At 39.6% G+C, this 24,661-nt stretch overlaps 1 protein-coding gene across 3 annotated transcripts in view; it reads left to right on the top strand.

The window, feature by feature from the left end:
* Positions 1-24,661, top strand: part of GALNT7 (polypeptide N-acetylgalactosaminyltransferase 7) — a 142,373-nt gene that overhangs the window by 109,300 nt on the left and 8,412 nt on the right. For 2 of the 3 annotated variants that reach the window (XM_054508686.2, XM_064585304.1), the window contains 7 exons: positions 4,273-4,439; positions 8,750-8,880; positions 9,126-9,205; positions 11,608-11,790; positions 14,579-14,696; positions 16,441-16,563; positions 22,182-22,400. In XM_054508686.2, the coding sequence (XP_054364661.2) occupies positions 4,273-4,439; positions 8,750-8,880; positions 9,126-9,205; positions 11,608-11,790; positions 14,579-14,696; positions 16,441-16,563; positions 22,182-22,400 (1,021 nt within the window). Of the gene's footprint in view, positions 1-4,272; positions 4,440-8,749; positions 8,881-9,125; positions 9,206-11,282; positions 11,466-11,607; positions 11,791-14,578; positions 14,697-16,440; positions 16,564-22,181; positions 22,401-24,661 lie in introns of all 3 variants that reach the window. The other variant, XM_045879558.3, reaches the window with a different exon arrangement.

The following is a 24,661-nucleotide window of genomic DNA, read 5'->3' on the forward strand; positions in this document are numbered from 1 at the left end:
AATAGTTAAAAAGAGTTAGATAATAAGATAAATCTGTACATACTCATATGGAAGAAGAATTTATACATACTCATCTGAATATATGTTGTGTGTGTGTATATATATATATATACATATATACATACATTTATATGCCTGCATGAGTATAAGAAAATTTAAAAAATAAATGAACATCCAACTCTTAACAATAATTTCCCCTAAGAGGTGAGATTTGACGTAGATGGGAGAGGTAAAGGAGGGAATTTTGGCCTTAATAAACTGCTTTATCATACAAGTTGTATATTGCTTTTGTCATTTTTGAGACAAACAGGAAAAATATACACCAAGAGTTGTTAAATGGCACACAATCGAATTTACATCTTTGGAATTATTTCCATACTTTACGTAGGCAAGAGGGGATGAGAGGATGAGACAACACACTCTATTCCAACTCTCTTGTCCCCTTGTCCTCTGGAAGAAGTCAAGGTAGCATGCCCAGACCTTTAAACAGTCTGCACTCTACCTCTCCCCCCTCCCCTTCAGTCCCTCTGTGTTTTCAGCTCCTTTCTCTCCCATTCAAAGCCACTGTCTGCTTGTTTCCCCAAGTTGTCATCTTTTTTTAAAGATATTTATTTATTTATTTTAGAGAGAGAAAGAGAGCAAGCGCAAGCAGGGGGAGGGGCAGAGGGGGAGAGAGAGAGTCTGAAGTTGACTCCGCGCTGAGCACGGAGCCCGACATGGGGCTCAGTCCCATTACCCTGAGATCCCCACCTGAGCCGAAATCAAAAGTTGGACATCTAACTGACTGAGACACCCTGGCATCCCCCAAGTTGTCATCTTTTGCCTTAGAAATCAGCAAGTCCCAAATGTCCTACCATGTCTTAAATATTTTCACCAACTCTGGTGTCTGTTATAAATCAAAATTGCTGTCTGTGCTATCCGGTTCTGCTGCTTTAAGCCTGGTGGTTATACCCAGAGGAAAAAAAAGGTTGCTTGAGCATCCATCAGGGTTAGAGTTTGTTTTGGGGGACTGTTATCCCTACCCATCTAAAATTAAACCTGTGGGGTGCCTGGGTGGCTCAGTCGGTTAAGCATCTGCCTTTGGCTCAGGTCGTGATCCCGGGTTCCTAGGATTGAGCCGGGCATCAGGCTCCCCGCTCAGCAGGGGGTCTGCTTCTCCCTCTTCCTCTGCGCCTCCTCACTGCTTGCGCTCTCTCTCTCAAATAAATAAATAAAATCTTTTTAAAAAATTAAATTAAATTACATCTATGTGCCCAGGTTGGTTTTTCTCCAGAAACACTCACCACATCTTTCAAGATATGCATTCTTTCACTACTGTATTTTTTACCTTATTGTTCTGAAAGAGCATTGGCCCATCTCAACTTTGGGTTAAACTAGAAAACTCTCTTGGGGTTCCACACCCCACCACTCCTTCCCCATTCCTGGGGCCATCTCCTGGCTGCAAAGGGGAGGGAAGAGGGCTCCCATCACATAACAGTATGCCCCATGGGTGCTTGTATGGAAATGATATTCAGTTTCATCCTCAATTCTTAGATCTTAGGTCAGTTCTTAGCCATTCATACACGGGTATAGGTAGTATTTTTTCTTTTTCACTTGTTTTATGTTTAACAAGATTTCTTATAAATTCAAGATAGCCTAGGTTTATTTCCTGCCTTCGTTACTTCCTAGCTGTATGATCTTAGGCAAATCATTTCTCTCTGAGTCTCAGTCCCCTCGTGTAAAATGGGGACATTTATAGTACTAACCTCATAGTGGTATTGGGAGATTAAATAAGTTAATAAAAGTAAAGCACGTAGACTAGTGCCTGGCACATAATAAGTGGATGATATTTGTTATACTGCAAATGCCCTTCTTTGTAACTTTTCCTCTTTAACTTATATTTATTTTTCATATTTTAATTAATTAAAGATATAGATCTTCCAAGTTCTCATAATATCTGCATCATATGCACATGACTCATTCTTTGCTTTTCTTTTCCTCCCCACTCTCTTCCCACTTCTTGAGGCTCAGTACTTTTTTTTTTTTGTCATATTTCTGGTCTCACCCTCACATCACTGGCTCCAGTAGGCCTCCCTGACCATATGTCTTGAGGCTAGGTGAGGTCCACCTGTCATATATATCCTGGTTTTTGCACCGACACATTCAGGGAAAATACAGATATTCGCTTTGTGTCTTGATTCCCCAGTAGGACCGAGGCTTCATAAGGGCAGAGACCATGCTGACCCCCTCGATGCTATAGCCCTAGGGCCTAGCTTAGAGCATGGGCGTAATAGGTAATTAATACTTGTTTGATGAGAAAATGCAGATATAGGAAATAAGACTTAAATGAATTACCAGATTCAGTCTGCATTTCTACAGAAACCTCTAAGAACATAGATAATTTAGAACAATTTTGAAAGGAAGAGAAACACCTGAAGGAAAAGCTGTTTCCATCTATATTGGGTCAGGCCCCAGTTTAAACAACGATTACTATTCTAAATGCTGGGATAGGTTATCAAGCTGATAATGTTAATTACTGCTCTTATGGTTTGAAATTTAATCTTGGAAACAAGTTTATTTACTTCAAGAAAAGCTTTGGCGTTAAACAAATATAAATGTGCATGAATATATACACACGTATATATATCTATATAATATAGAGCTATTTTGTGAAACTCATTGAACCTTCCCTGTCTCCTTGAATGTTTATCAGGCCCTGTTTGGAGTTTCCTTTCAATTAGAAAACTTTATTCCTACTACAGTTGTTTCAAATAATTTGTGTAGACACATGAAAAAATGCTACACATCACTTGTTGTCGGGGAAATAAAAATCAAAACCACAATGAGATACCACCTTACACCAGTTAGAATGGCTAAAATTAGCAAGGCAGGAAATGACAGATGTTGGTGAGGATGCGGAGAAAGGGGAACCCCCCTACACTGTTGGTGGGAATGCAAGCTGGTCCAGCCACTCTGGAAAACAGTATGGAGGCTCCTCAAGAAGTTAAAAATACAGCTACCCTACGACCCAGCAATTGCACTTCTGGCATTTACCCCAAAGATACAGATGTGATGAAAAGAAGGGGAACATGCACCTCAGTGTTCATAGCAGCAATGTCCACAATAGCCAAACAGTGGAAGGAGCCAAGATGCCCTTCAACAAATGAATGGATAAAGAAGATGTGGTTCATATAAACAATGGTGGGTATTCATATCACTCAGACATGAATACCCACCATTTACATCAACATGGATGGAACTGGAGGGTATTATGCTAAGTGAAATAGGTCAAGCAGAGAAAGACAATTATCATATGGTTTCACTCATATGTGGAATATATGAAATAGCGAAGAGGATCATAGGGGAAGGGAGGAAAAACTGAATGGGAAGAAATCACAGAGGGAGACAAACCATGAGAGACTCTTGACTCCAGGGAAACAAAACTGAAGGTTGTGGAAGGGGTGGTGGGTAGAGGGATGTGGTAACTGGGTGATGGGCATTAAGGAGGGCACGTGATGAGATGAGCACTGGGTGTTACGTGCAACTAAAGAATCATTGAACACTACATCAGAAACTAATGATGTACTATATGTTAGCCAATTGAATTTAAATTAAAAAAATAAAAATAAAACAATAAAATAAAATAGCTAAATATCCTTTAGCTAACTAATAACTAAACATTACTAGAACCTTTAAGATTCATTCAACAGTTAATTTTTTAATGTCTGCCTTATGCCACAGGTCAGCCTATTTAGTGTTGTTTTTTTTCTGAATGTTTTAACCGTATTAGAACAATACAGCTTTCAAAAACAGCTACATAGTGGTTTATACACAGCAAGTGAAATAAATCCTTTGCACTAGAAACTCAAGTTTTAAAAAGGAAAATAAACCGAGATCTAAGTCATGGAAAAAACCAACCCAGCCCTGATAGCTGTAAATAATATCTTAAGCATCCCCAGCTGGGAAGCATATATTGAGAAATTAATTCTCTTTATCCACACAGCAAGTGCCAGTTGGTTAGAAAGGAGTTCTGTCAATGAGTCACTGCATCTCATAGCAGCTTCTCTCTTCTATTTTGTGTTTCTGTTAAGACATAAAAGGTTGTGTTTCATTCACTTACATTGGTTCAGTCAATAATATTTAATCCAATCAGAAAACATAATCATAGTAAGTGGGAATACATTGGTTAAGTCAATAATATTTAATCCAATCAGAAAACATAATCATAGTAAGTTTGAAACCCTGCATTATAGATTACCTCTAAATAAATACGGTGAAATTTTCCTTTTGCAGATGCAAGTATTGGCATTATGATGAAAACCTGCTCACTTCCAGTGTTGTCATTGTCTTCCATAACGAAGGATGGTCAACCCTCATGAGAACAGTCCACAGTGTAATTAAAAGGACTCCAAGGAAATATTTAGCAGAAATTGTGTTAATTGATGATTTCAGTAATAAAGGTAATGACTATGGAAAATTGACATTTTGTCTATGAAATAAGTTAATTATGAACAATTACAGAATGTAATTTTAAAATAATTAGCTTTAAAGATTAATAATTAGCATCTATTGATAGCATCTATTATCAGCAAGTTGGCACTGTGCCAAGCATTGTATATGAATTATTTTGTTTAATCCTGACAGTAATCCTTGAGATGGATGTTGTTATTATCTTTATTTTACACATGAGGCTCAGACATGTTAAGTAACTTGCCAAACGCCACAGAGATAGTAGTTAACAGATGGATCCAAATCTACAGCCTCCTAAATCTGTGTATTTACCTACCATCTTACACTATACCAATTCTCTGGGTCTTGGATTTTATAAAAATTTGGTCATGGAGATAATTTATTGAAAGACTGAAAAGGTGCAATTGTGTGTATATTATAATGCCACCTGATGCTCCATCCATGATTGTCAAAGTGAGATCCATATACCTGTTTAATAGCCTGTATTTTGCACTTGAACAATGATGCAAATATTGAATTTCACCAGAAACCATGACCATTGTTATTTATAATAGAAAGTATTTACTGAAGCTTATTCTGTTCTATATTTGATTTAGTATGTTGAATCAAAGGAAATTGCGTATTATTTTTTATTCTTTTTAAGGAGTCGGCTATTATAACATTTAGAGAGGTATTGGTTAGCCTTGGTTCAATTTGGCAAGAGAGAGATTGAGCAGTGGTTTTCCAGATAAGTGGGTTTTTTAAATTAACATTTTTCCCTTTAAGTAGATCCATTATTGTAAGCTGAATATATTTCTGAATGGCACAAGTATTAGAAGATAGATAATGCTGTAGTTCAGACCCCAAATCAGCATGCAAAATAAAAAATGTAATTGTCCTGCTGAAACCCAGACTGGATATTTACTTACTCCTCTTTGCTTGTCATAAAACTGAGTTGAATTCTTTGAAAACTGACCGAAGAGCTCAGGCTACTCACTAACAGCAGGATATTTGCTTTTTGGCAAATAAGTTTTGCAGAGAATTTTTGTGTACAGGTAGTGATACCACTGAATATGTTAGAGGTGCAGACAGAACATGGGTAGCATGAAAATACCATTCAGAACAGTTTTACAGAAGCTTTCTCCAAAACTTAATTTGTAACTCTTGCAGTCTAGATAAACCTCTGCTGTTTTGGCAAGGACATGACCAGAATCTTGATCTTGTATACATATGTTCACACGGAGAAGAAATAGAAATATGGCCGATATCCTCTCCCCCTCATCTCTGTACAACTAATCACTTTTTTCAACTAGTCACTTTTAATTACACTAAAGAATGTAAACTTTAAACTTTTTAGTCCTATCAAATGCCCTTTCACTTAGACATCTCATCTTGGTTGCAATTTTCTATGACAGGAGTGTTTTCATTAAGAATTCTATTCCTGTCTCAAGATAAATATTTGAAAATACGTTTTAAAGTGGTGCTGTTGGTACCGACAATATTTTAGATTTAGGAAAACCTACATCTACAAAAATAAGAAATCTCATGTATGTGATTACGCTGCTTTTAAGAAGCCCTATGTTATTAATACAAGGAGAAGCTTAGCATATCCTTAAAAAAAAAGTGAAAATACACTAAAATGTGTTTCCCACCCTAAAATAACTGCTTGGCTTCAGAAAAGGAGCACAAAATTTTAGACTTCAGTTTTCTATCCATTTTACCTTAATTTTTTTGTGATCAGTGTTTCTATTGTTACAGACCTCTAATATTCAGCCTCTTATAACACATTTTAATAGCAATCAAGTGCAGGGCCTGCTTAGCTTTGAGAGTACAGAGAAGCATTTGTTGGGGTTACTCTTGAATGGAAGTACAGAAGGTCTTTAGCCTTCCCAATTTTAAAACAACCTTAAAATTTGTCAGTCCTGTCCCGTGAGTGAAAACTTGGTTCGTTCTTTCCCTGATGTATACAGAAAGTAAAAGTGTGAGTTATAATTTTTCTTTTAATGACAAAATACTTTACTAATATAATACCTTGCAAAGGAAGCTGGCTGCACATAACACTTGGGTTTCTGGAAAATACAGTGTCCTCTCTACACAAGGTGGGGGGCCTTTAAATAGGGCACACTCCTCCATGCGTGTACCTCAGCCAGCTTGAGGCTAAGTGGGGCCAAGGCAAAATGGACTCCACACTCTCAGTGGCTTATAACCACAAAGGCTTATATCGTGTTTTCTGTGGGTCAGCCCCGGCTCTGCCCCACTTCTCCACGGCAGGGCAGCCTGATCTCAGACGTCGCCTGCCTCGTGTAGAGGAAGAACTAATGGTGAAGCGCCAGTGGGATTTTAACACTTCTGCTCACCAGTGCCTCACAACATATATCCCCATCTGACTGACTGTGGCGAGGTACATGGTCTGGCCTGCCCTCAGCAGGTTGGAGAGAATAATTATTCCCCAAGGAGAGGTGAATCTTTTGAACATTCTTAGAGTCTACCACAGTGCAGGATCCCAAAGAAGCCAGAAGTCATTTGATTGATCAACTGATCTTTTGGGCCACCTGAACTAGGAATCTAAATTTGAAGAACTCATTTCTGGCCATAGCAATTCATTTTAGATTTATATAGATTGCATAGCCAAAAGAGCCCTGAAATGGAATTCAGAAAGGCTTTTTAAAAAGTAATTTAGGATTGGGGCACCTGGGTGGCTCAGTCGATTGAGCGTCTGACTCATGATTTCGGCTGGGGTGGTGATCTCAGAGTCGTGAGATCAAGCTCTGTGTCAGGCTTCCTGTCAGCAGGGAGTCAGCTTGAGATTCTCTCTTCCTCTCCCTCTGCCCCTCCCTCCACTCTCTCTCTCTGTCTCTCTCTCAAATAAATAAATAAAATCTTAAAGAAAAGTAATTTAGGATTGTTACTAAGCTGAAAAAAGTAAGGTAAGATTTAAAAAAAAAATTACTTAAATTGAAGGGAAAAGTACCTAGATTTCTCTGGGAAAAAAATATAATTCAGCAGGAGAATTTTATTTATAATACTCATTAAAACTGGATGCCAAAATAGAAAAAGGAAAAATTTTTTTCTTCTCAATTCTGAATACCCATGTGTAGGTATATTTCTAATTATAAGCTCCCTAAAAATGAGTCAAGTATTAAGTGTACAGCCTGATTTGACCACTTAACCACCAGCACATCACGAAATATAGCTTCTGGGGCACCTGGGTGGCGCAGTCGGTTAAGCTTCCGACTCTTGGTTTCGGCTCAGTCATGATCTTGGGGCCCTGGGATCAAGCCCCACGTTGGGCTCTGTGCTCAGGGCGGAGTCTGCTTCTCTCCCCCCTACCACTCCCCTCCCTCCCGCCTCGTATGTGCTCTCTCTTACTCAGTCGCTCTCAAATAAATAAATAAATAAATCTTCAAAAATAAATAAATATAGCTTCTTTGTTCTTGTTGTATGTATTCATGGTCCAAAATTTTAAACAACTTAAAAATAATTGTTTCTCCAAGAAACATCTTTAGAGATCCAAGAGCTAGGTGTGGCTGTGATGAACCGATTTCAAGGGCTCATAGTGACACAAATAAAAACTATACTCTAGCAACTGGAAAACCAAGGTGGAAACTTCGGCAAATGTGTCTTGTTTTTATTAACAGTTTCCTCCACCAGATCGCAAATATATACATGTATATTTATTCATTATATCTAAATATTACATTTAAATATTTACATATGCATATTACACACACACACACATACATGTACTTGTTAATACCCAAAATTGGAGAAAATTGGATCCTTTGATTATTACTTGCCAACTTGATGGGAACTATATTTATAACACCAAGACTGCAGCCTTCAACACTGATCATAGCTGGAGGAAGATGGCCCAGGAACAATGTTAACCTATACCTTATGGAGACTCCAATAAAGTCACACAATGTGATTTATAGTCCGTGTATCTTCAGAAATCTGGAGCCGTTACTTCTGCCAAAGCAAACAAAATGTTTGCCTTAAAGCTTTTAGATACGACATTTCAAGTGTGGATTTTTTAAAAAAAAGTTTTCCTGTCAGCTGGCCTAGTCATCATATATTTAATTTTGGAGAGATCTTTGATAACTCTCAGGCTAACCAGTTCTCCGCAGGCATATTAAGCTCAAAAAATCAACTGAAATAATATATACTACCTGACTTCCCCGCAAACATTCAGTCTGTTTGTTTCAAGTTGACTGCCCAAAGGACCTGTTGCCCATTCCTGTTTCTTGAGAAAAATAATAGTCTAACTGGTTCATAGACATAAATATAATTTATAATGTTGACTGAATTTTTTTATTCATAGAACACTTAAAAGGAAAACTAGATGACTATATTAAGCTGTGGAATGGCTTAGTGAAGGTATTTCGAAATGAGAGAAGAGAAGGTTTGATTCAAGCACGAAGTATTGGTGCCCAGAAGGCCAAACTTGGACAGGTAGGAAACATTGGATATTTACCATGTCAGCATCTTGGATTTGGTAACTAAACGATCATAGAGGTTTTTAAGTACCCTTCAGATTTTTTTTTTTAATTGAAAATGCTGGCTTGATTAAACAGATAACTCGTATATCAGAATGGACTCTCATGCTGATTTATATTAGCGTCTAATTTTAAACTGTGTGTGCTATATGATGTACCGTATATGAGGAGTGTTCTTTCACCCTGCCTCTTTTCTTTAAGGTCTTGATATACCTTGATGCCCACTGTGAGGTGGCCGTTAACTGGTATGCACCACTTGTAGCCCCCATTTCCAAGGACAGGTAACATTACCTTGCTTTCTTTTCTTTCCTGGGTGAAAAGTAAACCTTGTCCTAGAAGGACAAATAATATTCTCATTCTCCTGATTCCAGTTCCACTCAGCGCCTCAAGCATTGTGTTTTAAGTGTGATCCTTCAACTCGTTGTTTCCGGGGTGGTGGGCAGGCTGATCCTTGGGGCTGATTCAGACGCAGGCAGTCAGGCATTTGGGATAAGCCGAGGCGCCCTCACCCAAAAATGGTCTTGTGGTCGGGTTATTGAACAGACATCTTCTAGCTCCAGAAGCTTTCTCGAAGAGTAACATTAATTGCTCTATCTACACTGTGGTTACAGTTCCAAAGACTTGAAAGCGCACACTCTGAAATTACACCAATTGGTTTTGGTTTTTCATGCCCTTTTGAATTATTACTTCAGACCAGCTGTGACGCGTGTCAAGGCTTTGGGTTCCTATAGAAACTTTAAAGTTTAGAAATAGACAACTATTCCATGGAAGTGTGTCAGTCGCCATTACATTTACAGAAATGTCTGAACACTAGAAGGCAGCATCAGTCTCCTAGTTCCAGAAGCCTTCCTTTCTTTTAGTGCAGAATTCTGACTATTTCGGAATTGAGGGGAAAAAAAACATGTCTCTGTGGTGAATAATATGCATCAAAGGGCGAACTTTGGGGGATTTAATCATCAGACGATTTAGTATGAAGGCCTATCATAAACATTTTTCACATGCTGATTTAGTCCTCACAGCAGCCCTGCAAGATAGATATTAGCTCCATTGTACTGAAGAGGATATTGAAGCCTAGAGAAATTAATTGATTTGCTCTGATTCAAACAGCTAATAAACTATCAAACCAAGATCTCTCTGGGACACTTTACACTATTTGTTTAGAAATCTGAGAATCACGAGAAGTGAAGAAAGGTAACACGCCTTCCCCTCTCCAGGTGAAAACTAGCAGTCTTCAGGCGCAGTGAGGAAGTGGTTTTCTGCAGGGTCCTGTGGCAATCCCACATATATCCCACAGTGACACCCCCCACCCCCCCACCTCGGCCTCACTGTCCCCTGGGAATCCACAGTCTGCAGAGAGTAAAGTACCTGTCTCAAATCCACGTCCCCCACATCAGAATTCTATGCCCTGTAGGTTTTTCTCTTCTCCTTGGCTTCTAAAACATCTAAAAAGCACCTTAACATGGTTAAAAGCTGCAATCTCTATTTCAGGAAATGCATTTTTAAAATCCTGTCTGGTAAGATGAGCATTAAGACAAGCTGGGTGCCAAATTACCTTTGCAGAGTTGATCCTACACCTAATTGGTCATATAGGACTAGCATTTTATGAAGCCCAAATACAAGGTATTTTTTTGCTTTGAGTTCTCAGACCACTAAAGTTCTTCAGCAGGTTTTGAGGGATTTTTTTTTTCTTTTTAAAAAAAAGCAGGAATACAATGCAGTACTTTTTTTTTTTTTTTTTTTGCAATGAAAGCTGTTTATTGCAATAAAAGGAGCAGGAAAAGAAGATCAAGTAAAGGAGTAGAAACAGATTTTCATAATAACTTTTTCCAAAGGAATAGAAAGCAACAAAGAGTTGGGAGAACCGCTAAGAATGTAGTGGGTATTATTTCTGTACACACACACGGCACTCGCTCACACACGGTCACACTCACATTCACACTCAGAGACACATTCACACTCACATTCATACTCATTTTTATTTAATGGAGGAATAAGGAGGGAAAATAACAAGCAGGAAAGTCTTGTAAGTAATGCAAAATTACCAAGAGAAAGTTGCCTATAGGACCAAAGTAAAAATGAGAAAGCACTGTTAAGTTCAGAGACGTGGCTCTTTGTCCCTGACATTGTCTGTGAGCCAAGGGAACAGTCTCCTGTGTCTTTCCCTTACAAAAAAAGGGTTCCTTGACGTTTAAAGACATTCATTTGCTTCAGGTTCCCATTAGGTATTAAAGTCCCGTAATGCAAAAAAAAAAAAAAAAAAGAAAAAATCAGTAATGAAAAGAGATAATATAGTTAGGCATGCTAAACTAGTCAGTTTTGGGTTCTTAAATGCTTTTTCATTTTCTGTAAATGTTTCAGAACTACATGTACTGTACCTCTAATAGATTACATAGATGGGAATGATTATTCCATTGAACCGCAGCAAGGTGGGGACGAAGATGGTTTTGCCAGAGGGGCCTGGGACTGGAGTTTACTATGGAAACGTATTCCTCTAAGCCACAAGGAAAAGGCCAAAAGAAAACATAAAACTGAACCTTATCGGTAAAGATTACTACTTTATTTTCTTACGTGGAATGTCAATCTAAGTACTTTTTTTTTTTCCCTTCCCCATGTACTTGTATAAATGTGTGGGTCCATACATACCCTTCCATTTCATCTTTGCTGCATCATCAACACAACACAGAACCATTTGCACTGTGCCGATTATAGACGTCATAAATGGCAACACATATGAAATGGTACCCCAAGGGGGTGGTGACGAAGATGGGTATGCCCGAGGAGCATGGGATTGGAGTATGCTCTGGAAACGGGTGCCTCTGACCCCTCGAGAGAAGAGAATGAGAAAGACAAAAACTGAACCGTATCGGTAATCACTAAATCACTTACATGTTTTTCTTTTCTCCAGTTGCTGCTAACATATTAACCTCTTGCCAAGCTAAAAATACTTGATATTAAAACTATAGATGTTGTTGTAGAGTCTGTAAGAGATTTTTTCCCTTGCATTATTTCCGAGGTTTGAATGCACATTTACTTCTTTGTAATTGTTTTTTCTTAAATGCAAACTCCATTTTGGGGGTGTTGGGGGGAGGTTATATGTCATTGCTTTCAAATACAAGTGAAAAAAATCTTTGCCTTCCTGTCCTAGTAGACTAGACATCAAATTTTATTCTTTTGACCGTAATTTCATTCTGTAAATTTAAAATGCATAAATTATTTCCAATCCAAGTTTTATGTCCACTTTGATCCCTTGGCTGTAGTGTTAACAATGAAAGGCAAATAGCAAGAGATTTCTTGTCTTTTTCTTTTTTGTTTTGTATGCTAACTCATAATAACTAATTTTGTACCGGTTAAGTCTGGTACCTAAAAATACATGACTTTGGAAAATATTACATAGAATCCTTTACTCCTTCCTTCTCAGAAGAACATTTGATTAAAAGGAAACTTTATTCCGAAATCAGCTTTTGTCCCTTCTTCAGGGACAAATAGAACAGTTTATGCTACTCTATTGGTCATTTAATGGAAACATTTACTGCCTTTCAAGAGTGACTCCAAATGAAACTTTTTTGTCTTACGTTAGTATAGCTTCTAAATGTGTCTTATTTTTTCTGATCTTATGGTTCTGCTTTTGGTCTCTCTCTCCTTGTTATACCACTGATGATGCTAGAACTCTGTTTTGGGAAAGTGTTTCCAATGTCACGCAAATGCTGGTGGGATCTGGGTGGGTCATGATATCAAAATACTGAGATGGCAAGCATAAGGAAATTACAGAATTTTAAGCTTTGACACTTTCCAAATTTCCCTTTGAAGTTCTTTTTTGAAACAGTCCAGGAATTTACTACTTACCTACTTGATTTAATGAGTACTCCTGGATGTACAAAATAAAGAGTAATGATTATATTTATATTTCTGCCAATTCCATGGGCTTGGCTAGTAAAGGAAATTTTTTTAAGTGGGCTAGAAAAATTCATGGGGGGTTTCCCTTTAAATAACTCACCGGTTTTCATGTAAGATGCATTTTTAAATATATACTGAGATAAGCGGGAATACATTTAAAGATCAAAAAGGCATGGTTACAACAGAGTAACTGTAAATGACAGTGAAATAAATGTGCCATGAAAATAACCAAGAATGCAGTAGTTCTGCTTACCAAGTCAGGCAGCATACCTTAAGAAGAAGAGGCATAAGAGAATGACTTCCGCTTGATGTGATTTCCTTTAATATTGAAAGTATTACTTGATTTATTATTTATCCACTCAACAAATATTTAATGAGTGCTTACAATGTGCCAGGCGTTGGGATAAATTTTTCAAAGATGGGTTCTCTCATGGCACTTAGAATATAATGGGTGAGACAGAAATTAAACAGATCGCTACACAAATCACTCTGGAATAGCAACGGCCAAAAGTGGTACGAAGACAAACCACAGGGTACAGGGAGCTTAGGGGAGGGAGAAGCTAATCCGGCCGCGAGGAGCCCGAACGGCCTCCCTGACCTTTCAAGTGTCCTTCAGACTGAGGCCTGAAAGGCCAGGAGTCAGCCCTGTGGACAGGGAGGAAGAACATTTCGGGAGAGCGAACAGCCTGAGCGAGAAGGGCGTTTGTCGTGCTGGAGGCGTGAGCGAGCAGCGGCGACCTGGGCTGGAGGAAGCCCGCTGAGCGTGGAGAGCCGGGAGAGGCGCACGCCTCCGGGGCCCACGTGGAGTCTGCTCTGCCTGCCGTGGGATCAGGTGTGCATGGGGGCAGAGCAGAGGAAGAGACAAGGTCAGGGTGTTGCCATAGCAGTGCAAGTGACGGGAGCTTGGTCTAGGAGCTCGGTCTAAGCAGCAGGGACAGGTTCCAGATAGGTTTTCAAGGTGGAATCGATAGGAATTAGTGACAGGTTGAATATTAGGTGTGATGATGAAGAAGGTACTCAGGTGGAGGAGGCTGCTTAGGAATCATGATGCATTAATCATTAATTGTGGGGAGGAGTGGGGAACAGGATGAAAATGATTCCCCTTATCATTTCCTCTAGAGATGTGAGTGGTCTATCCCCCAAAAGGACCCAATTCAAGATTCCATTCAGGAAGCCCCTGGCATTCCTACCTCCTGACACAGTAAATAGCTAATGTCTCATTCTCCTGTGTCGTTTCTGTGCTACATTTGCAAACTCTGAATGAACTGTGACTGTTCTGCCATGATTTACACCTTTATTTGGCATGCCCCTGAGCTATAAAATTAAAAAATGGCAGACTACTCCATGGTCTATGGTTGCGCTCATCCTAGAATGACTCATAAATCCTTGTAGGAGCAGTGAGCAGGTCATGGCTGTATGGCTCAGTATTTTTAGGAGTGAAAGAGAAAATTCTATCTTAACTAACTCTCAGGGCTTAATTTTCAAACCAACAGAGGAGCTAAGGCGCCCTCTCATGGCAAAATGATGCAATGCTCTAATTTGTAATGAACTGTAAATTGGATTTCAGATAGAAATCAGAGTAAATTCATTAAATTATAAACAGATTGTTTTGTGAAGGCTTTGTAATTTCTTAATGTTTGGCCATCGGTTTTGTCTCTTCTGTGCATTATTTAAACCGTGTTCCAAAAGGGCTGTTGTCTGTTGGTGAAGGGGTACTGGGGGTTTATCTTTAATAGTTATTGCAGTGTTTCTTCGCTTAGGTCCCCTGCCATGGCTGGCGGATTATTTGCCATTGAACGAGAGTTCTTCTTTGAACTGGGTCTGTATGATCCAGGTCTCCAGATTTGGGGTGGTGAAAACTTTGAGATCTCATACAAGGTAACATTTCATTTAAACGAGTGCAATTCTCTGAGTAGTTACCGACTTTTGTGACCTTCAGATAAGGCTGGTTTCTTTAGGGAAAAAACTGTTTAATGCATTTCTCTAAATTATAGAGGATGACTAACAAAAATGCATGCCTTTGGGGAAAAATAGGGCAAAATGCAAACTCCGGACTTCTTACATATTTACATGGCTCATCTCAACATTGAAGGCTGCAAACTTCAAAAATGAAAATACTAGGGCGCCTGGGTGGCTCGGTCAGTCAAGTGTCCAACCCTTGGTTTCGGCTCAGGTCACGATCTCGGAGTCCTGGGATCGAGCCCCGCATCAGGATCTGCGCTCAGTGGGGAGTCTGCTTGAGGATTCTCTCTCTCCCCCACTCCCTCTGCCCCATCCCTGCTCGCACACATACACGTATACACATACACATTCTCTCTCTCTCTTTCTCTAAAATAAATAAATAAATCTTTTTTAAAAATGAAAATACCTCCTCTTCCCACTCCCTGCCTTACCCTCCAGGCTTTCTATACATTGGAGCCTTTTGTTACCAAAGCCCTTTAGGGAATCTGCCTGTATGGGGGCCACATTTGACCATCCACTGACACAGTTACCCTTTATCACTATAGGACATGATGATTCAGGACAGAAGCAGATCCCAGCCATGACTGTGCATCCTCAGACTGACATTGCAGCTGCCTTCCATCAGCAGCCCCTGTTGTTGAGGCAGTCCTTGGACAATAATACCATCTATGCTCCAACCCCTTCCTCCCACTGCCCCCAAGAAAGAAAGAGAACTATATCACAGTTTGAGTTAAACAGATACTTATTGCCTCTTGTCTTAAATGTCCAAAGACAGAAGAAGAATAACTCAGTCCCTGCTCTCAAGGAACTTAGAGTTCATAAGAAGAGATTAGAATTAAATTCGTAATACAATAAGAAGGTAGATGGCATTCAATTGGTGTGATTAAGAAACAGCATCATACTGGAGGGAGAATTTGAGGCAAACTAGAAAGGTGGGCATGATATCGATAAGCAGAGATAAAGGAAGGGGAAGGAGACCTCAGAGCAAATAGACTGGGGAAAGGTACAAAGGTGGGAACATGAAGAATGCGTTCAGGAAACAGTGAGGAGCCCAGTCTAGCAGAATCTGACAGCCTGAGTAAGAAAGACGTCCAAGAAGAGGAAGTGGACAGGTACGTTAGGATTGTATGGAGGAGGGCCTCTAATGCTGAGCCAAGAGATTTCTACTGAATTTAATAAGCAGGGGTAACCTATTGAAGATACTAAGCAAGGGAATAACATGACCCAAAGTTGCCCTTCAGCTAAAATAATCTTACTATACATAGGGATAGCATTGAGTTGAGAGAAGCTGGAGGTGAAGAAGCCAGTTTGGAGGTTATTATAATAATCAGCCAGGTGGGAAATCCATTAGCCGTGGAAACGGTGAATGCTATCAGGAATGAAGAATCTGAGTGACTTTGCAAGGTTACACTGGGCAAAGGGTGTTCCATGCTACAGGTACACAAGGGGCCCTGAGTCGCAGAACATTACTGCACTCTTATGGCCTTGTTTGTTATTATATGAGTTTGAAAAACATTCTTTTAGGATTCGTTTCATTTATGAATTCCCCATGGACACTGTTATCTAATTTAGGTTTTATATTTACATTTATAAGAGAGATTTTCAAGTATGATTTATTTTGATATTTGAAACAACTTCCACGTGTGTTTTTCCTTGATAGATATGGCAGTGTGGTGGCAAATTACTGTTTGTCCCCTGCTCTCGTGTTGGTCACATCTACCGTCTCGAGGGCTGGCAAGGGAATCCTCCGCCCATTTATGTCGGGTCTTCTCCAACTCTGAAGGTGAGTCTTTGGATACAAGGAGCGAAGCCTAGGGAGCTCTGGACCACACGCGCCCCACTGATAACACCACACACCGTGGTAGTCACTTCAGTGGCCGCTCACTGAATGAGATAAAGTTTTTAAGCAGTCAGCACTCGTTCTCCCTTTTAACTTAAGCTGGACTTATTCATGAAACCCCTTATCATTTTTGCTTTGTTTTGTTTTTCTTTGAAGTAGAGTTGACATACAATACAGGTGTACGCAGGTATTCAACACGTATATACGTTGTGAAGTGATCACCACAATAAATCTGGCTACCATCTGTCACCGTGAAAGTTGTTACAATATTATTAACTCTGTTCCCTGTGCTGTGCATTGCTCCCCTCCCCCTGTGTCACCCATCTGCTCTCCCCTCTCCCCTCCGGCAACCGTCTGTTTGTCCTCTGCGTCTATGAATCTGTTTCTGCTTTGTTTGTTTGGTCTTTTAGATTCCACATGGAAATGACATCATATGGTATTTGTCTTTCTCTGCCTTACTGATTTCACTTACTAAAATACCAGCTATGTTGTCCATTTGGGTCCATCCATGTTCTAACAAATGGCAAGATTTCATTCTTTTTTATGGCTGAGTAATATTCCATTGTGTGTATATGTGTGTGTGAGTGTGTATGTATCTGTATACCCCACATCTTCTTATCTATCAGTATTATCCATGGACACTTAGGTTGCTTCCATATCTTGGCTATTGTAATTATAAACTGTATTATAAATAATGCTGCAATGAACGTAGGGGCATGTATATCTCTTTGAATTAGTGTTTTTGTACTCTTGGGATTAATACTCAGAAGTAGAATTGCTAGGTTGTATGGTAGTTCTGTTTTTAATTTTTTGAGGAATCTCCATACTGTTTTCCATAGTGGCTGCACCAATTTGCATTTTCAAAAACAGCACACAAGGGTTCCCTTTTCTTCATATCTTCACCAACACTTGTTATTTCTGGTCTTTTCGATGGTAGCCATTCTGACAGGTGTGAGGTGATATCTCATTGTGGTTTTGGTTTGTGTTTCCCTGATGATGAGTGAGGTTAAGTAGCTTTTCATGTGTCTGTTGGCCACCTGTCTGTCTTTTTTGGAGAAATGTCTGTTCAGGTCATCTGCCCATATTTTAATTGGATTGTTTGCTTTTTGGTATTGACTCATGTGAGTTCTTTATATATTTTGGATATTAACCCCTGTTTGGTTGGATCATTTGCAAATATCCCCCCATTCAATAGGATGCCTTTTCATTTTTTTGACGGTTTCCTTCACCATACAAAAGCTTTTTAGTTTGATGTAGTCCCATTTGTTTATTTTTCTTTTGTTGCACTTGCCTGAGGAGATAGATCCAAAAAAAATGTTGTCCAAGAGCTTGCTTCCAATGTTTTCCTAGGAGTTTTATGGTCTCAGGTCTTATATTTAAGTCTTTAGTCCATTTTGAGTTTATTTTGTATATGGTATAAGAAAGCCATCCAGTTTCATTCTTTTGCAAGTAGTTGTACAGTTTTCCTAACATTTATTAAAGAAACTGTCTTTTCCCCTTCGCCTCATTTGTCAAAGATTAATTGACCATATAGGTATGGGTTTATTTCTGTTCCATTGAGGTACGAATCTGTTTTTGTGCCAGTACCATACTGTTTTGATTCCTATAACTTTGTAGTATAGTTTGAAATCAGGGAGCATGACACCTCCAGGTTTGTTCTTCTTTCTCAAGATTGCTTTGGCTATTCAGGGTCTTAATGGTTCCACACAAATTGTAGGATTATTTGTTCCCATTCTATGAAAAATACTACTGGTATTTTGACAGAGATTGCACTGAATCTGTAAATTGCTTTGGGTAGTATGGACATTTTAATAATACTGATTCTTCCGATCCATAGTGTTGTGTATCTTTCCATTTTTTTGTGGGTCATCTTTAATATCTTTCATCAGCATCTTACAGTTTTTGGAGTATGGGTCTTTCACCTCCTTAGTTAAATTTATTTCTAGATTTTTTTTGTTGCAGTTATAAATGGATTATTTTCTTAATTTCTTTTTCTGATAGTTCACTATTAGTGTATAGAAATGCAACAGACTTATGTATATTAATTTTGTATCCTGCAGCTTTACTGAATTCATTTATTAGTTCTAACAGCTTTTTGGTAGCATCTTTAGGGTTTTCTATGTAAAGTGTCATGTCATCTGCAAATAGTGACAGTTTAACTTCTTCTTTCCCAGTTTGGATGCTTTTTATTTCTTTTTTTGTCTAATTGCCATGGCTAGGACTTCCAACACTAAGTTGAATAAAAGTGGCAAGAGTGGGCATCCTTGTCCCAGATCTTAGATGGAAATCTTTTGGCTTTTCATCATTGAGTATGATGTTAGCTTGTGAGCTTGTCATATATGGCTTCCGTTGTGTTGAAGTATGTTTCCTCTATACTCACTTTGTTGAGAATTTTTATCATAAATGCATATTGAATTTTATCAAATGCTTTTTCTGCATCCATTGAGAAAATTATATGATTTTTATCCTTTTTATTAATGTGGTGTATCATGTTGACTGATTTGTGCACATTGAACCATCCTTGCATCCCTGGAATAAATCCCACTTGATCATGGTGTATAATCCTTTCAGTGTATTGTTGAATTCAGCTTGCTGATATTTTGTTGAGGATTTTTGCATCTGTGTTTATCAGGGATCTTATTATTTTTTAAGATTATTCATTATATCCCATTCTGATTAAGATTTCTACATTGAATGTTCTCCATGAGAAGACATCTCAGAGAAACTAAAAAAAAAAAAAAAAACCTGCCACTCTGTAGGAAAGTAGTTGAAAGGAAAATACCAGCTTCTACTATTTTCACATGAGTAAAATATTATTTTTGTTTGGTCTAAAAAAATTAATCATTAGGAGCTTGTGCAGTAAACAAAATCAAATTTTTGAACAATGCTTGCAAAAGATTAGTATCTTTTGTCCCTCAAACCAGGGACAAAGCAAAAAAGCTTCACACAGAGGCCAAATGTCCCACTGCTAGGAAGATTAAGTGCTCTATTCTTGACTGAGCAACTTCGAAGTTTCTTTAGTTGGGCTGCTTTCATAAATTCTAAGAGCATAGGAGTCTGATTCCATTCATTTTCTGGAGCCCTTAAACCAAGTCAAAAGCAGAAGGAAGTTTATTATTGGCTGCAGATGCAACTTGGAACAGTTCCTTAAAGGGAAATAGATAATAGAAGCAGAGATGGAAAGGTCTTAGGAATGAACACAGCTTTCTAACTAGCCAAATTATCATAGAAATGGCCAAATGGAGCCCCAGCTACAAGAGGAGATGAGATTAAAATATCCGCGATAAAATAAAGAGCACCAAATTAATACCAGGCCAGACTGGCATTGCAGGAAAAGAACCTGCCCTTGGAGTTGGACCCATAAACATGAAGAATTAATGGAAAGTCACATTGATTCATGAAGGCCTGTGCTACAAGGGAAAGGAAAAGAGATGAGAGGGAAATCTTTATCCACTCTAAAAATTAACTGTACATATCGTAAAAATAACCCAATAGATGTAATATTCGTGAGTGCCTAGAGTGGGCCAGGCACTTTTTTCCCCCTCCATCATCCACTCCAACCACAGCGTTCCAATGGCTTACGTCTATTTATCCAGCTTGTCTGTCTTCTTGGAGCTTCCGACTTTGATAGGCAGTTGTCCCCTAGAATTATCTTCTTAGATGACCCTCAGGCATTTCAAACTCAGTGTAGTCAAAGCTGAGCTTTTAACTTCTTCCCAAAAGCAATTCCTTTTCCTGCACTCTCTGTTTGCCCGTGAATGAAACTTAGGGGGGGATGTTAGGGTAGTCTTCCTCCCTTCCCTCCCACCTTACCGAGCCCTGAAGATTCTACCTCATACATATCTCTGAAATCCATTCCTTTCTGTGCTTCGCACAGGTGCTCGAATCTCTCCCATGGATATTAAATAGCCTCCTACTTGGCTCTCTGTCATCAGCTGCAACCCCTTTCAGTCCATCTTCCACTCACCACCAGTGTTATTCCCCTGAAAATTAAATCGGATGTCTGTACCTGCTTAAAGCCTTTTGATGGCTCTCAGCTAAAGGATAAAATTCAAAGTCCTTAAAAAAGAAGAAGAATAATAGCTAACACTTTTTGAGTGCTTAGTATATACCAGAGACTAAATGCTTTTTCATATTCACAAAACACGACAAGCTATGTTGTGGGAAACTACTTGCAGGACTCCAAATGCACCATGATATGTCACACTTCTTTTGGGTTTCTCTTTACCCTGAATACCATTCCACATAATGAACCACTCCTTCAAGACTGAGCTGTCCTGGGCCCCTCCATGCTGCCCCTCTGGCCTTCTCCTTCCCAAACAATGAAATGCTCCTTCTTCGTGTTGCTGTAACCGTATGTGTCTGCACTGAATTCATCACGTTCATTAGTATCTAGAAGACATGGGCTGTGTCTAATTCTGGATGACTTTGCAAAAGTTAAGACTATTTAGCAATAATATTATGTGTTCTTGTGCGATCCTACCACATACAACTTTTTTGGAACCCAGGGGCTTTTGCACAGCATGCCTGTGTTCACCCTTTGATAGTCATAGCCTGGGAGAAGCTTGGCCTGAATGCAAGGTGTTTTCTTTTTTTAATTTAAATTCAATTAGCCAACATGGAGTACATCATTAGTTTCTGCTGCACGAGGTGTTTTCTACTCCTGATGTGAAACAGGGTTCAGCAACGATGGCCTTTAGACCAAATCCAGCCCATTTTAGTAAATAAAGTGATAGCGGGCAAGAGCACACCCATCTGTCTGCGTGTTGTGTAAGCTACCTTCTCATGAAAACTGCAGAGTTGAGTAGTTGCTACAGAGACCATGTGGCCCACTGTGCCAAAGATCCTTACTCTCTGGCCTTTTGTAGAGAAAATTTGCTGATGAACAATGTAGAAGAACAAGGGACTAGATTATGTACTCAATCTGTCATAATATTCATATCTGCATGCATTCATTCCATTAAACCTTAGAAGATAGGTCTTTGTCAGTTATCACAATATCAGCTTATTTCATTGTTCCTTAATTGCTTTTTCTTAAAATGCATCACCTGGGGAAAATATCCGGTTAATTCTGGGTGATAGCAAAATGGTTCTATTATAGTCGTAACATGGCCCAAAAACTTGCAAACAGAGCTATTGTTTTTTGTGATGGTTTCTGAAATGGGCCTTTTCCCTACACATGCTCATAGCGTGGTTCTAATAGAAAGAGATTATTCTGGGTAAAGGAGCATCCATGTCCAGCCAGCCTCTCCTAAACCCTTTCTGAACTTCACCTTCTTCCTCTAGACAGTGGATAGAACATACGATCTTAGAATATACGATCTTTACAGCTCGGTGATGTCAGATTCTGTGTCCCTCACTTCTTAGTTGAACATGCATGATATTTTATCCTTAGCAATTGACATATTCGAGTCATTAGCTCACTTGCATTTGTTTAATTAAATATCAGGTCCTATCAAAATGAGTTTGTTATATGTTGGTCATATTTCATGTGTCTAAGATGGGCTATTTACAGCATTGCAGATATTTTTCTTTTTCTAACAGTATCTTCTTTTTCACAGAACTATGTTAGAGTTGTAGAGGTTTGGTGGGATGAATACAAAGACTACTTCTATGCTAGTCGTCCTGAATCAAAGGCATTACCATATGGAGATATATCTGAGCTGAAAAAATTTCGAGAAGATCACAACTGCAAAAGTTTCAAATGGTTCATGGAAGAAATAGCTTATGACATAACTTCACACTACCCTTTGCCGCCCAAAAATGTCGAATGGGGAGAAGTAAGTACTGGCCAGTATTCAGATCTCAAATGTGTGTGTTTGGGGACTGAGTTTGGGAGAAGGCAGAGAGAGATGGAAATGTGTGAGTGAAAGAGAAGAATTCTTGGGGCAAAGTTTCTCTAAAAACTGTATGGTAACCTCCCCCACCTTTCCACCAGACCGTTAACACCTCTCCTGATGCCGCCCCCCCCCCCCCCAACTCCACCCGACGACTGTGTCCCCTGCTCTCAGCTTTTGGACTTACGGCTCTCCATCCTGGAATGATGTCCACTCCCTGCAGCTCCTCCTACCCCTCCCTCCAAGTCCTATTCCTGGCTAATTCCAACTTATCCTATTGCTCTCAATTTAGAGAGCACCAATTCTAAAAAGCCTGTCTTATTCATCCCCCACCCAAGCAGAAAGACTGGGTTCTTGATCTTTCCATGGGTTCTCATAGCAGCCAGTCTCCATGCTCAGGACCTGGTTCACCATTGTGTCCCAATGGACTAATGCAGAGAGCCCCATATACAATAGGCCCTCAAACAATGCTTGTCAAATGAATGAATGAATTAATGGTAACTGAAAATAAGTAAATCAGGCCAAGGCATTGATTGGTGTTGTCATTTGTTTTTCCAGACTTGCCTTTGTAACCTCATTTCTTTTTTAAAAAATTTTTTATTGTTATGTTAATCACCATTCATTACATCATTAGTTTTTGATGTAGTGTTCCATGATTCATTGTTTTTGCATAACACCCAGTGCTCCATGCAGAACGTGCCCTCCTCAATACCCATCACCAGGCTAACCCCCCCACCCCCGTCCCCTCTAGAACCCTCAGTTTGTTTCTCAGAGCCCATCGTCTCTCATGGTTCGTCTCCCCCTCCGATTTCCCCCCCTTCATTCTTCCCCTCCTGCTATCTTCTTCTTTTTTTTTTTTTTCTTAACATATATTGCATTATTTGTTTCAGAGGTACAGATCTGAGATTCAACAGTCTTGCACAATTCACAGCGCTCAACCGTAGCACATACCCTCCCCAGTGTCTGTCACCCAGCCACCCCATCCCTCCCACCCCACCCCCCACTGCAGCAACCCTCAGTTTGTTTCCTGAGATTAAGGATTCCTCATATCAGTGAGGTCATATGATACATGTCTTTCTCTGATTGACTTATTTCACTCAGCATAACACCCTCCAGTTCCATCCACATTGTTGCAAATGGCAAGATCTCATTCCTTTTGATGGCTGCATAATATTCCATTGTATATATATATACCACCTCTTCTTTATCCATTCATCTGTCGATGGACATCTTGGCTCTTTCCAGTTTGGCTATTGTGGACATTGCTGTAACCTCATTTCTGATTTTATGCACCCACGAGCCTCAATGCTGCTGCCTCGTGAGTGTATTAAATGTGCTGTGAACTTTCAAACCTAGGTACTCTTGCTTAGTCACGTATTCAACAGCTACTGGTCAAGGGCCTGCTGTGTGCCAGTCACTCTTCTAGACATGAAACAAGACAGGCAGGTCCTTTTCATCAGGGGAAAGGTTTCTCCCCTTGGGCTAGTGGGGGAAAGAGACAACAACAGAGAAGACAAGGAAGGTAATGGCAGATGGTGGTGAGGCCTACAAAGGAGATAAACAGGTGATGTTCAGGAGGATGTAGGGACAGATTACGGAAGCCTTCTTTGAAGAGGTGACATTTAATCTGAGATCTGAATGATATACCAGAGAGCCAAGGGAGAGTGTTCCAAGCAGAGAAAATGATGCGCATGGAGGCTCTGAGTCAGGAAATGCTTTGCCTTTGTGATAATCAGAAAAGAGGAGATTAGTGAGGAGGGAGGCCTTTATCCTATGGGTGTAGGAAGCCATGGGAGGGTTTTAAGGAGGTAACATAAATTGATTTATGCTTTGCTTTTTAATCACCCTGTTGTGAGGGTTTAGAGTAGAAACAGGGATGCCAGTTAGGAAACCTAGTAGGGTAGTTCCGGTGAGAAACGATGGGAGCTGAGACCAGGAAGTCGAAAATGGAATGCAGAGAAGCAGACCAATGTGAGATACATAATTCATCTGGAGGCAGGTCGCTGATGGATGGGCATGTGAAGGATGTGGGCCAAGATGACTAGTTTTGGTTTTCCTTTGAGTAGCCGCTGAGGTGGCAGCTGAGGTGGGGACGCTGGTGGAGGGGATAAAGGGGAAGGGTTGGGAATGGCAAGTTCTTTATCAGCGTTCTGGTCGTGTGAGGTGCCTACTAGACAGCCAGGTGCAGCTGTGAAATTGAAGCC

The sequence above is a fragment of the Mirounga angustirostris genome, unplaced genomic scaffold (genome assembly GCF_029215605.1).
Source record: "Mirounga angustirostris isolate CCGP_5_RB_7025 unplaced genomic scaffold, mMirAng1.0.hap1 SCAF_2, whole genome shotgun sequence".
Taxonomy (NCBI): domain Eukaryota; kingdom Metazoa; phylum Chordata; class Mammalia; order Carnivora; family Phocidae; genus Mirounga; species Mirounga angustirostris.